This window comes from Chelonia mydas, chromosome 6 (genome assembly GCF_015237465.2).
Source record: "Chelonia mydas isolate rCheMyd1 chromosome 6, rCheMyd1.pri.v2, whole genome shotgun sequence".
Taxonomy (NCBI): Eukaryota; Metazoa; Chordata; order Testudines; family Cheloniidae; genus Chelonia; species Chelonia mydas.
This window is the reverse complement of record NC_051246.2, coordinates 83987184-84000909: the sequence shown is the minus strand read 5'-3', so window position 1 is coordinate 84000909 and position 13726 is coordinate 83987184. Positions and strand designations below refer to the sequence as shown.

The 13726-nt window shown below is 36.0% G+C and overlaps 1 protein-coding gene across 11 annotated transcripts in view; it reads left to right on the top strand.

Annotated features, from left to right (window-relative positions):
- The window catches only part of STRN3 (striatin 3), a 94858-nt gene that overhangs the window by 59402 nt on the left and 21730 nt on the right, over positions 1-13726 (top strand). For 4 of the 11 annotated variants that reach the window (XM_043548698.1, XM_037900545.2, XM_037900544.2 and 1 more), the window contains exons 8-9: positions 1577-1687; positions 9605-9742. The exons of 4 other annotated variants lie outside the window; for them this stretch is intronic. In XM_043548698.1, coding sequence (XP_043404633.1) covers positions 1577-1687; positions 9605-9742 — 249 coding nt within the window. The remainder of the gene's footprint in view (positions 1-1576; positions 1688-9604; positions 9743-13726) is intronic. 3 more of the 11 variants (XM_043548699.1, XM_037900546.2, XM_037900547.2) reach the window with 2 other exon arrangements.

The window sequence follows — 13726 nt, the reverse complement described above, 5'->3', positions numbered from 1 at the left end:
AGAGTTTAAACTTGCCACCTTAGGAAATCTGGACAGAGGCACGAACAGAACCCACATTTTATGAGTCCAAGTTTGGTATCTTAACCAAAAGACTATCCTTTCTGGTCAAAGCAGGACTGACTAATGAACTAGTTACTTTAGCTATCAAGATTTTCTGCACTATCTCAATGCTGGACTGTAATATTTTGATTACAAAAAACAGTGCAGGGAATTTGTTGTATTTAAAACGATTAACAATTTACTGGTCTTCTGTTTTTAAAAATTTTTTTTAAAATCCTAAATTTCAAATCCCCAAATGTTATCCCTGTCTTATGTGTAACTTGAATACTTTAATGTTGAGGAGACCTTTGAAAATTTGTGACATAAATTATTTATTAAAGATACTTCTTTTAAGCAAGTACTCTGCCCTACCTCTACCATGTACTGCTGCTTTTGAACATTCATCTAACCCAGAAATGAAATGATGAATTTGTGATATCAGAATAATTCTGTGGAGACACTGATATCATAAACATGATTTAATTGCAAGAATTAGCGCTCCTCCCCTCCAAACTGCTTGGTTTTATGGGCAAGAAAATTGTTTTAACCAGAATACCTTCAATAATAATCAAGGAGAACACAAAAGATTTAAGAAAAACACAGGCCAAGTTCATTTGCTTTTTGCTTTACATATTTTTTGTCAGCTTTACTTTATGTAAAAGTCCTTATTTCAAAATTACATTTACTTTAACTTAGCAGTAATTTTTCTTTCTTTCCCTAGTCACATATTTCCAACTAGGGATTTGTGAATGTTTAACAATACCAGGGGTTTCCTTTTATTTAGCTGATACAAATTTGCTATGTTTCAGAAAATAAATGATGAGCTTTAAAAATATATATATAATGGAGTCTTTGGTTTCTTCTATTTGTAATTAAAGATCAGAATGAGGATGTCAAACTGTCTTCGCTTTTGTGAATGTTCTTTATTAACCTTCATATAAATGTTGTATGTGAAATTGTGTGTCTTTCTGGTAACATTTATGCATCATGCCCTTTAATTGGTAAAGCCCTATCTTGTGCATGTAGGATTAGAGTGTGAGAGGATGCATGTGTTTGTTTTTTTAATGAACAAAATGACACTGACATACTCAGCTTGCACTTTCATGAGTTGTACAGCATGAAATATATTTATTTGCTTATTCAAAGCTGGCTGAATAATTCCTAACACGGGCTTTCTAAAGATGCAGTAATCTTAAGTACATTAGATACCTTTGTGTATTTAGTAGTGTCAATCAATTATTCAACATGAACAGCTATTTAAAGAAAAAACTCAAATTATTTTCTCATCGGTAACAAAAATTAGCATAAAATAATATTCAGACATAATTACAGTAAATAGTTTAGTGAAAACTGTATAGAATGGGATTAATACTTTGTAAACTGTAACTGACAAAACTGAGACTGCACCTTTAAAATATTTTCAGGTATAACCTAAGAACTTTTTATTGATGATTATGTTGAGCTATAACAGTCAATCACCCACAGCTTGCATTGCCAACTGCTGATTTTTTTTCTTTTAATAATATGCTGCATGTAGACAAAGATGACCTGTCCCCAACTGCTGAGGTTTGGGATGTAGACCAGGGACTAATAAGTAAACTGAAGGAACAGTACAAGAAGGAACGAAAGGGGAAGAAAGGGGTAAAGAGTAAGTGCAGATTCTGAATCTTGAAATGCAATTCGTTTTATCCATTTGGAGGACAGTTTTTTTTTCTTCTGCAAATTCTGTTTTTGTTTTTGCATTAAGTATTGTTTTCCATGATGGGGGCAACCAACTTTAACTTTCTATCTTCTAAATCTGATTATACAAGAAATACCTTGTGCCACTTGTGAGAATAGAAATGTGAAAACACTTATAAACATAAAAATCTAGGGTTAAATAGGAAAAGAGAGGAAAGTACCTTGAAATCTAAGTACAGTGATAGATTTTGAACAGTATTGGTTCTGGGAGTGCTGTCTCGCCTTTCCTGAACTTTAACAAAGTAGGCTAAATTTCTCCATTTGTGTAAAAAAAAAATAAAATAAAATAAAATAAAATAAAAATAAATAAAAAAAAAAAGATTCTTGAGTTGACTTTTCTTGAACCTTGCTTTGAATCACAATTCAGTTACATTGTTGGGCCTATATTTGTGTCTGTCTGCTAGAAGGCAGCACGAGAATGAAAAAGATGCCTTTAATGTAAGGGAAAGCAAACATTTTTGTGGCTTACTCTACAATATATTTGTGCCTTGATGTTGACATTCATTCTTCCATTCAGTTAACATCTTCAGACATTTTAAAGAAAAATACTGCCGTTAGGAAGGAAGAAAGGAGTAAATTCTGTCAGATGAAATGGCTGATGAATAAGGCTTCCACTTAAAAATATGTAAAGTATTTAGAACTCCAGATTTTAATATTATGAATTATAAAATGAGATACATAATGCTACAGTGTATAGAATTCAATTTGTTATATAAAGCTTATATAGACAAAGAGCTACATTAGTATTTGAGTTGCACTGGTGTAATTTGGGAGTAACTCCATTGAATGCAATGTTTTTACACTATTTTAATTCAGAGCTATATTTGGTCCAAAGTAATTTTACATGTGAGTTCAAAAATTTTTGTGAAGCACTTTTTAAGTTCTGTGTAAGTGATAAATATATACTTAAATTAGACTGTAAATTTTTTTCTAACATATGTTCATAGATTTATAGATTGCAAAGCCAGAAGGGACCAATGTCTGGTCTACTGTGTAACACAGATCATAGAATCATAGATTTTAAGATCAGAAGGGACCGTTATGATCGTCTAGTCTGACGTCCTGCACAGTGCAGGCCACAGAATTTCACCCACCCATTCCTGTAACAAACCCCTAACCTATGTCTGAGCTATTGAAATCCTCAAATCATGGTTTAAGGACTTCAGAGTGCAGAGAATCCTCCAGCAAGTGACCCGTGCCACACGCTGCAGAGGAAGGCAAAAAACCCCCAGAGCCTCTACCAGTCTGCCCTGGAGGAAAATTCCTTCCCGACCCCAAATATGGTGGTCAGCTAAACCCTAAGCATGTGGGCAAGACTCACCAGCCAGACACCCAGGAAAGAATTCTCTGTAGTAACTCAAATTCCACCCCATTTAACATCCCGTCACAGGCCATTGGGCATATTTACCGCTAATACTCAAAGATCAATTAATTTCCAAAATTAGGCTATCCCATCATACCATCCCCTCCACAAACTTATCAAGCTTAGTCTTGAAGCCAGATATGTCTTTTGCTCCCATAGAACTTCCCCCAAAATAATTCCTAGAGCATATCTTTTAGACAGACATCCAATCTTGATTTAAAAAATGTCGGTGATGGAGAATCCACCATGACTTCTGGTAAATTGTTCCAATGGCTGTTTAATCTCACCATTAAAAATGTATGCCTTATTTCCAATGTGAATTTATCTAGCTTCAGCTTCTAGCGATTGGGTTGTATTATAACTTTCTCTGGTAATTTGAAGAGCCCATTTTTAAATATTTGTTCCCCATGTGGATACTTAGACTGTGATCAAGTCACCTTCTCTTTGTTAAGCTAAATAGTTTGAGCTAATAGATTTTAAATATAAAGGAAGGTTTTTTTATTTAAAAGTTAATTTACTTTAAATGTTCAAATATGTAATGCTATTCTGCCTTGTGTATGCGCTCTAATGTCACTTAATTCTTTAGTTTGTGCATGTTTGTTTGTTTAAAGTTTTGCAGGACTTGTTTATGTAAAGGTGTAATTTTGTCAGGGTCAGAGGTAACTTAACTATTAAAAAAAAAAAAAAAGTTAAATATACCTAACTGGGGCCAAACTAAAAGAGGTAAACATGTATGCAGAAATGTGCACGTGCATTTAGCATGTAAACAACCAGTTAGGCAATTATCAGGCTTGCATGAACTATTTTGGAAATAGGTTTTCAAATTTATTTTTGAGTACTAAAGTGGAGGTCTACCTTTGAAAATTTGTCCCTGGTAATTTGGATCCCGTTTTAACTTTCAGAACTCTCTTTCAGGCTGTGCACAATCCATAGTGACAATAAAATTCATAAACGCACTGGTATCTTTCAGTTTCTGAAAAGAATGAACTGATGTGATGTAGTTACCTTTTTTAAAATTTGGATTATCTATAAAATGATTGAATGGTAGGCTTTGAATGCTGTTGAATTTGTACTTGGATTAAAGTTTTGCTTTAAATGCACAAGCGCACCCTCACCCTCCGCCCCCACCCCAATCACATTCTGCTTTCTCATGCTCATGAAGTGAGTAGCTCAGAGAAACAGTGAGACCAGAGGATTACACCTTTTGCTGTGGGGATATATTAACTGTTGTGGAACATGGCAGGGGCTGCAGCTTTTCTAAGCCCCAAGAAGGTCTGCTGGGAAGATACGGGGTCCACCTAAACAAGAAGGGGAAGAGCAGTGTAGTGAGGAGGACTTTAAATTAGTTTCAAAGGGGACAGGTGACAAAAGCCCACTGGTAAGTCTTAAAAAGAAATGACCTTACGCGAGGTCACTTAAGCGAGGACTGTTAGGGTGCGACATGGAAAATTACAATAGGGTCGTGGGATCAACAAGAGGGGAATCTGCTCAATATCTTAGCTGTCTATACACAAATGCAAGGAGTCTGGAGAATAAAACAGGAAGAATGGGAAGTATTATTACATAAACTAAATGATTACTTAATTGGCATCACAGAGACTAGGTGGGATAAGTCTCATTACTGGAATATTAGTATAGAGGGAGAGGAATTGCTTGTTCAAAAAGTACAGTCAGAGTTAAAAGGGATGAGGTGTTGTCTTTATACATCATGAATATGTACACTTGTTCTGAGGTCAACAAAGAGGTGGGAGGAAGACCAGCTGAGAGTCTGTGGGTAAAGATAAAAGGGGTTAAACATGGGGATGATGACATGGTAGGGGTCTACTCTAGTTCACCAAATCAGGACAAGGAGGTGGATGAGGCATTTCTAGAACAAATAGCAGAAATATCCAAAACACGATATCTGGTAGTAATGGTGAACTTTAACTATCCAGACATCTCTTGGAAAAATAACAGCAAAATACAAAATTTCGAGTATGTTCTAAGACTGTACTGGGGATAACTTTTTGTTCTAGAAAAGTGGAGAGAGTAACCGGGGGGACAGCCATTTTAGACTTGATTCTGATCAACAGGGAGGAATTGTTTAGCAAATGTGGAAGTGGGAGGCAATTTTGGTGAACGTGATCATGAAATGATAGATTTCATGATTCTAAGGAAAGGAAGGAATGAAAGCCGCAGATAATGGGACTTCAAAAAAACAGATTTAAACAAATGCTGCTCGCTATCAGCACCTGAGCTGATTCATATGATTCAGCTCAGGATGAGCACCATGCTTAATATCAGAACACTTAAATATATTTATACTGAAAAACAAAGGTTGGTTTATTAAAAATTCACGATTTAAGTGATAGAGTAAGGATATTGGACACAAAAGCTTATATATTAAACAAAATCATGCCTTCTAGAGACTAAGGTTAACCTCCTTTCCAAAGAAATTACTTACCCAGAGTCCTTTTCAGTATTTCCAGCCAAGGTTATCTGAGATCCCATTTTCATGAGTGTAAACACACTGTCTGTTTACTTCCTAGATGCAGGATGTTGGGGTGTCTTCTTTGCCTTCTATTTATATTCCCCCAAAGTTCGTCAGAGACAGGATACTCACCTGTGGCTCATTTTTTCCTGTGTGCTGTTTTCCTGTTGACTGGAAGCGTAGGAAAGTCAAAGTGCAAAAAGCATTATTTCTTAAGCTAAAAAAACCTTTTCTTGTAGGATATTACTTTCATAAGGGTGTGGAGATACATTTCAAGTTTATATGGAAGCTGGGGGAGTTAAATTGTGACCTATCCTGTGCTCTTGACCTGAGATATTTACAAATGATAACTTTGACATCTCAGCTGAAAAGTAGATAAAGGGCCATATTCTTCTCACTGAATCTGTGCTTTTCGTCTTTTTCTCATTCACTTTGTTTGGGGGAGCGTGGAGGGTGATGTGACCTTAGTTTAGTTCGGAGTAAATTGGTGGGTGCTCATTCCCTCAAAACCAACCGAATCAGAAGCCCTTCTTTTCATAAATTTAAAGGAGAGTACTAAATTCCTGGTAACAATTCTTTCACAAAGCAACTTAACAAGTTGTAGGCTTTGGTTACCTTTTACCATTTTCCTAAAATTCAGATGATCTTATTTTCGTATTAATCATTCATTGCCTTAATAAGCTGTTTTATTTTTTTTCATTGTCACCTTTTTCAAGGTGAAGCAGTATTTTTTTTTAGCTTGGACATATTTAGATATGACACTTTCAAACTCTTAATTTGTAGTTTTATCCAGTGAAGATGTCTCAAATTATTTCACACTCTTCATTAGTTTGAGACTATACTTTCCAGTCTCATTTGCGTGTGAACCTTGTGCATGTGAGTATTGGACTGAATTTAACCAATGTTTGCCTGCTTGCTTACATTCAGAGAAGCCTGACCAAGTCACTTCCATCTTAAACACCTTTTGTGTGGCAGGTTTCATAGGCTTGCTGGAGTACAATCTAGAACAACCTACACATGTTCGTGTGCTTTTATGTACCACCTTCCATCTGGTGAGCTCCAAGTGCTTTGCAAATAAAGAATTTAGAGTCCCAACACCCCTATGAGTTTGGTAAATATTACTGTCTCAGTTCTGGTGTTAACTGCACCTCTGTCCCCTCAATTGTCTCATCAAGGGTTGCCCTTTAGGTATAAGGCCTCCAACTATCACCTTTCTGAGTGGGGACCTGTGACCAGAGATTTAGGCTCGCAGTGCCCCTGAAATTCACAGTGTTTATTCCAGTAGGTCTGACTTAGTCCAGCTCCTGCAATTCTCTGTCTCAAGGGAAAATGACAGTGCGTACCAGTAACCAGTGAGCTTTCACAGAGCACAGTATGCTTATTGTAGGACAAAGGTATAACAGAAAAAAAAAATCCTAAAACAACAAAAAATCTGCATGCTTGCTAAGCTTACAAGGTTCTGTCTTCTACATGGAGACACTGGCAGGTTCCAGTCCTTCACATTTTCTAATAGGGCTTTGCCCTCTGTAACGCTATCCTGTCTTTTCTTAGATCAAAATGAGGGTCTGAGTAAATTCACGCTGCCTCTTTATGCCAAAAGCCCTTACTTTGTCTGCTGGGCCTGTTGATCCCAGTCTGAACCAGTATATGCAATCTTACACACACACACACAGACACACACACAGTTGTCTGGAGTTTTTGACCTGTCCTGGGATTTGCAGTAATTGTCCCCCATTGTAATTCCTGAAATAAATTTTTGGTAATCCTTCCCATGAAGCTGAATACAATCCCTAACTTGCAAAAATACATATAACATTTATACAAACAAACATTAGTGAATAATCCCAATGCCTATGGCATCTGGTTTGTCTTGCTATAGTAGTCTTTTGAAGTTTCCACACTTCCAATGTCTCACATTTGTTTCAATTACTTTCACTTACAAATGAGGAAAAAGTTAAAGGGATTTACCATTCTATTGTCCAAGACTAGATAGAGCACTGGGTTGGATAAGGCTGTTTTTCTGTCGTCTTAACTAAGAATATCTTGTCCATCATCGTCAGCATTACTGCATGCAAGTCAATAAGAACGTGAATTTGTGCAAACGAGTTAAGGAAGAAGAAAATTTAAGCTAGTTTGTGAGTAGTATTGTGTTATGCATTTAACACTGGCACAGAGTTCCCCTTTTCCTGTTTGTTTTAGTCTGTCTTCTTGAACAGAATTAGTTGAAACTGAAGGGGGCACAAGCAGTACCGTACTTAAGTTTCAAAACATTTGTCAATGCTTGTGCCCCATCTACAATCTGCTGAGGAAAGGATTGCTCCCAGGTTTGTACACTAGATCCAAAAAAAAAAAGAGAAAAGTTGTCATTGTATGGGCTATTAACTGAAGCAGCTCTGTTTACTTACAAGTAACATAGCTTTCCTGTTACCCCTTTTGCTATCATTAGCTATGTCTTTCAGCTTGTATAAAAATACTGTATTTCATTGTTAAATCGGTTAACTTGTCTCCAGCAGAATTAAACCTAACTTAACACTGGTTTTGGCAAATTGCATCTTTACCTGCATATACTACTGAAAGCAGGAGAGTGTTTATCATCTGTGACCACACCAAGATATAATTTTTGGTTCTACTGAAAACTAAGGCTATGTCTACGCTACAAAGTTACATTGACAATTGTCCACCACTGTAATTAAACCTCTTTTGTACATCCACACACTGCCCTTTGTTATGGTGCAGTGCATTCACTACGGTTGGTGGTCTTGCATCGACAGAGAGCAGTGCACCATGGTTAGCTATCCCACTGTGCAGCTTGCCACCCTCTGCCACTTGGTGCTCTGGGAAGAGATCAGTGTATTTCTAACTAGTGTTACAGTGACATGTGAGTGCCAGACTTCACATCCAGTTGAGAATATACATCTGTGCAGGGAGAAATAAATAACTTTTGATAAGAGACAAAAGCTTCTGAATATGTTGACTAGTTTTAAGCCTAGATGACTTTATCTGAAATGTCCTGCTTGTAGAATCTTTAAAGTTATTAGTTTTCTTTTTGTCTGACATTTTATGGTAGAAGTCCATTTTTCTTTATATCATTGTATGTCTTTTCAAATGGACTAACATAAGATGAAACTTTGAAAAATTGTTCTTTTGCAAATTATTTTCTGCTTTTTTCTTTACCTGTACATTGGATGTGAATGTCGCAGGTTTTTTTAAAAAAACAAAACAAAAAACCACATCCTTAATGCAGAACTGTACTATGTAAGGTCATACATATTTATCAGCACTATATCCTCTACAGATAGAAATGCCAGTGACAATTTCAAATCAGACTTTTTAAAATTAGAAACTTAATTGTAGACATATGTAAGTCTATTTTGAATGTGGCCCTGACTAATCATGATTGGGCTTAATAAAAATTTTGCACAAAGAATAATTTTAAATGCTGTTTTAAAAACAAACAGGGAAAGTTAATTGTTTGTTGCACCCCCGGTACAAGTCATCTCTACCTCTTTCCTTTGTAAGGTAACTTTCTGTTTGTACTTGAGATTTTCTGTGTTAATTCATGTAGTGTAGTTAAAACTGTTTAATACTGCAAACGTTTAGTTCTGATGTATTTTGTTTAAAGGTTACTCTCTAACTGTTACATATTTGGTTTTTCATAGGGACTTGAGGTGCTGGGTTCTTTCATTTCCACAGCAGAATATAAAGCTGTACTGCACATGAACAAGCCAGTTCTAATCAATTTTTTTGACTAGGTGGATAAAAACCACTTGCATATAGTTTTCAGATTGTGTTTAACTGGTTTTCAAAATTTCCAAAACAACACTCTATAACAGTTAAAGCATCATAACCAAAAATAATAACCAATGTCTTTATTCTTTAAGGAGGTTCCATTAGTAATCTTTCTTGTTTAATTAGGAAACTGGATTTATTGACTGCTGTCAAGTCAAGCAGTAGCAATCAAATGAACCTTTGCTGCTGACATTAATTTACAGGGGTCAACAGGACAAAACTTCACGACATGATAGCAGATCTGGGCGATGATGAGCTACCCCACATCCCTTCAGGAATCATTAATCAATCTAGGTCACCCTCTTCTAGAATGACTGATGAAGGTTCAGGAGCAGAGGAAGGTACAAAAAAATTCAGCTACTTATTATATTTTAGAAGGTTTAAATTTAAACACACGCTATCACTTATCCCCTCAAAGACTTAATGCTGTTACAGTTGTCAATAATAGGACATCAACAGTGCTTACAAGTCTGTTCACACAAGTTTGATTTTTTTTTGCACGACTACCACTTAAAGCTTTTGTGTCTCAGAGAAATCAAAATCAGAACTTTACATGTCAAGTGTTTTTTTTTGTCTTTTTTTATTCAATTTTATGTGAAACTCCTTGGTTTCTCACTTTGTCAACTCTTAAGTCGCTTGTTGCAGAATCCCTTTTTAAAGTAATCTTATCTGAATGGTACATTATAAAACTTAGTATAAAAAGTGATGATTGTAAGTTTGATACTCCATTTGTATTGAAAGGTGAGATAAAAATAGTTATTTAAAAGTAGTGAAGTAATCACAAAGGATGAATTTGGCTCTCTACCTTCAAATTATTAATACTACTTATATACGTAGAGTACTTTTTTTAATTAGCTACTTTTGACCTATCCTATCCTTAACCAACCATTAGCTCCAGATGCAGTTGAACTATCACTTTCATCCCACCTCCTGCAAGAAAGGCACTGGGAAATTGACTTAAAGGAGTTAAACACTTGAAGGGGGTTGGTTACAAGATTTTGTGCATCTATATTTTTTAACAACTTGAGTTATTTTTAGATTAATACAGCATTTGTACTAATGCTGCTTACTTCAGTGTTAGTCTCATGCCAAAGGTCACACAGTTTTGTTATAAACTAAGACTATAATCTGTCTTTCTCACAAAACGTATTGAAGTATTTCTTGCAAATTCCAGCCTTCAGGGCTTTGAGTAGCTTCTAGCCCCAATGTTGTCATAACTGCCCCAAAAGTGGTGAGATTTATAACAAGATAAAAACGTCAGTCTGTCACTTTGCGTCAGTCAAGCACAGCTTCCAGTGTCCAGATATTTTCCAGTGTCCTTTTATTTAAAGAAGTTGTCTTTAAGTAAGAAGTTGTCCTTTTATTTCACAGTAATCTGTTAAAAGTAAAATTGGACATAGTCTTTTAGGGCTTGTCTACACACACATGTTGCACTAGTGCAAGACTTACCTATATAGTGCACTGTAAAAACTTTTTTGGTGGGTTGCAGTCACACTGTGCTACTTGTACCTGTGCCTATTGCAACAGTTGTGGCCACATCGCAGCACGCAGTATCGCTAAAAGCATGGAGTGCTCTGGCCGGGTATCCTTGTCTCTCTCGCCTACAGCCTCACTCCCTTATGAGAGATTTTTGCTGTGTATACATGTAGGGATTTCTGAACTCCCACAATTCCCTCAGATCTGCCTATAGGTCACCTTTCCTGCACTGTAGTCAAACTACCTGCTCCAAACCTAGATGAGGCACAGAAGAATGCAGCACTCCTCCCTGCTGTTAGGACAGGATGTAATTCTGTCACATGGAGGAGTTCATAGCTGTAGCAAGATGAGTTACAAAACTCAGAGTAATGTTTGCGAAGAAAGAAAGACAGCAAATCGGAATTTGAGGAAAGATTTCTTTCAGTCATTTGGGGCCATAGTTTCCATTGTTTGGTGTGCCATCTATTGTATCTTTATCCAGAAACTCCACAGTATTCTAGAGAGAGGACTACATATGCCTAATTTCAACTGTGAACCCTGGAATCATCATCATAAAGCAAGGCATGTTTCTTGCTTGGATTTTTATTCTTGTGTTTTAGGAGACATTGATTCATTCTAAAATACAGAACTGTAATCTGGTTAAAATATTGGACCATAAAAACCAATACTTCCACACCTTTTTAAAATGTTTTGTTGCATAGTTCACGTGAATCTGAGTGGACGGGTGGAGGTGGGTGAGTGGTCTTCTCAGGAAAATGTTATACCACCAAATGCTTTGGATGATTAAAAATTGTCTGCACTCCAGTATGTTCACAGATCATTCCGAAAGGTGTCTCTAGAACTTTGCCATTTCACACTATTTGCCATTTTGTTATGTGACCGTATTTTCCAGACCATCAATTTGTTTTGATTTTCTTCATATACTTGTCGGTGAGAGCTGTAGTGTGAACATCCCAATAACCCAATGTGTCTTATTTTTTTCCTTACCTTCCTACGACTTTTTAAAAACGAGTTTTAAAACTTAAATTCTCTTTCAACTAGTTGTGTTAGTGGTCCTTTGACGATATTAAACAAATATTTCATAATTTATGTCTACACCAGGTGGTATGAAGTCAGTAGTAGTAGATAGGTTAGTCATCTCATTTGTAGAAGCTCCAGAAGAAAATGAAAATCTTCATTGCACTCCTTCTGTCCATGTTCTGCTGCTTTAATAAATTGAATGAGAACAGCATATTTCATTATCATGAATAAAAAAGAAATGAGCCATAAATGACAATTGTATCTGAACAGCGTAATATTGCCCAGTGATTTTATTTCATCTAACTATTTCAAGCAGTTTTGACTGAGGACATTCACTATAATCCTCCTTATCAGGCCATACTAGCTCAACTTTTGAGTTGCAGTAAGCCATAATATGTCTCTGGTTACACAAATGGCCTGTGTAATCCTTTGCTGCAGTACAAGAGGCTATTTACTGTAATGTCACATTGGAAACCATAATTCTGAAAGAAAAGGAGTGCTTGGCACTTTCATTTGCGTGGCAATAACCAGAACGCTATTCAGACTCAGATTGGTTTCATGGTACCTTTGGAGTGTGCGCTCTGATACAAAGAGGCTTGGATGTGATTGTGCACAGGTGGTTTTTTCCCCCCGTGCTTCACAAGATAAATTATAAACAATTATCCTGTTTTAAAATATTTCCAACCACATTTGGACTATTTTAGTGTTTTTTATCTCAAAACAGCTAGTTACATTGATGCAAACTGAAACTTGTCATAGACTTATACGCTTGGAAAAACCATAAAATGTAACACATACATTCGTCAGTCTTCCACTAAAAACCACTCTGAACCAGCTACATTTTCTAATAATTCTGCCCTTAAATTTCTGAAAACAGGGTTAGTCCATTGGTACAGTCCTGCTGTCCTCCATTGTGGTCTTACTCAGAGCATGGTTGCTTTCTAAGCCTTCTCTTCGGGTACATGAGTAGCTGGGCAGACTTTTTCTTTTTTAATGGTTGCTTTTTTTAGGCAAATAATAGTGTTAATTGGCTGATAGTGCTTATTTGTATACAGTACATAATGTTGGCTGCTCTTGTGATAATTATAAATAACCACCTCTGGATGATAAGTGTTTGATTAAAGAATAGACCAAGAGGGGAGGTTTGTGTGATTGGACTTAAAGCTCATCTGATTATGTATTTATAGTGTAATATTTAATCTGTGGGCTATTGGCTGAATTTCATTTGTTTATGCATAATGTTAACAAGTTTAAGTGCTAGGATGGCTGGTGCATCTTTTTACTCAGTCTCTGACATAAGAAATATTATACTAGAGCATAACTTGTCATTGGTATGGATACGATAGACAGTGACTTCACAAGAACATACTTGTATTTAAATTGGAGAATGATGATAACTATACAGTTCTGTACTGCATGACCAAAAAACTCCGGTAACCTTAATTCCTGAAAATCCTTAATGTTAATTATACATTTTTTTTCTTTGGAATATTTCAGGTAGGTCCATTGCAATGAAAAAAATGTTTTTGCTATTCAAAGTTGTTCATCTCTGTTTTGATGATAGTTGTAAGTTTGTGTGTCTTTTTTATTACTTGGTTGTCATCTATTTTTATTAAAACTTTTGACCACGAATGTTGCTTAAATAAAAAAGCCCCAAATTTAAAATGAGAAATTTTGGAACAGAGTTTCAGGTTAGAACTAAAATTTTGCTTTTGGAAAATTAGTTTCCAGCTTCTAAACTCTGTTCACCTTTTTGAAGTTTCAGATGAATCTGAGTATAGTTGCTGTAGATTTAGGTGGTGGAGTTCTGAATTTCTCTTAATAGTGAA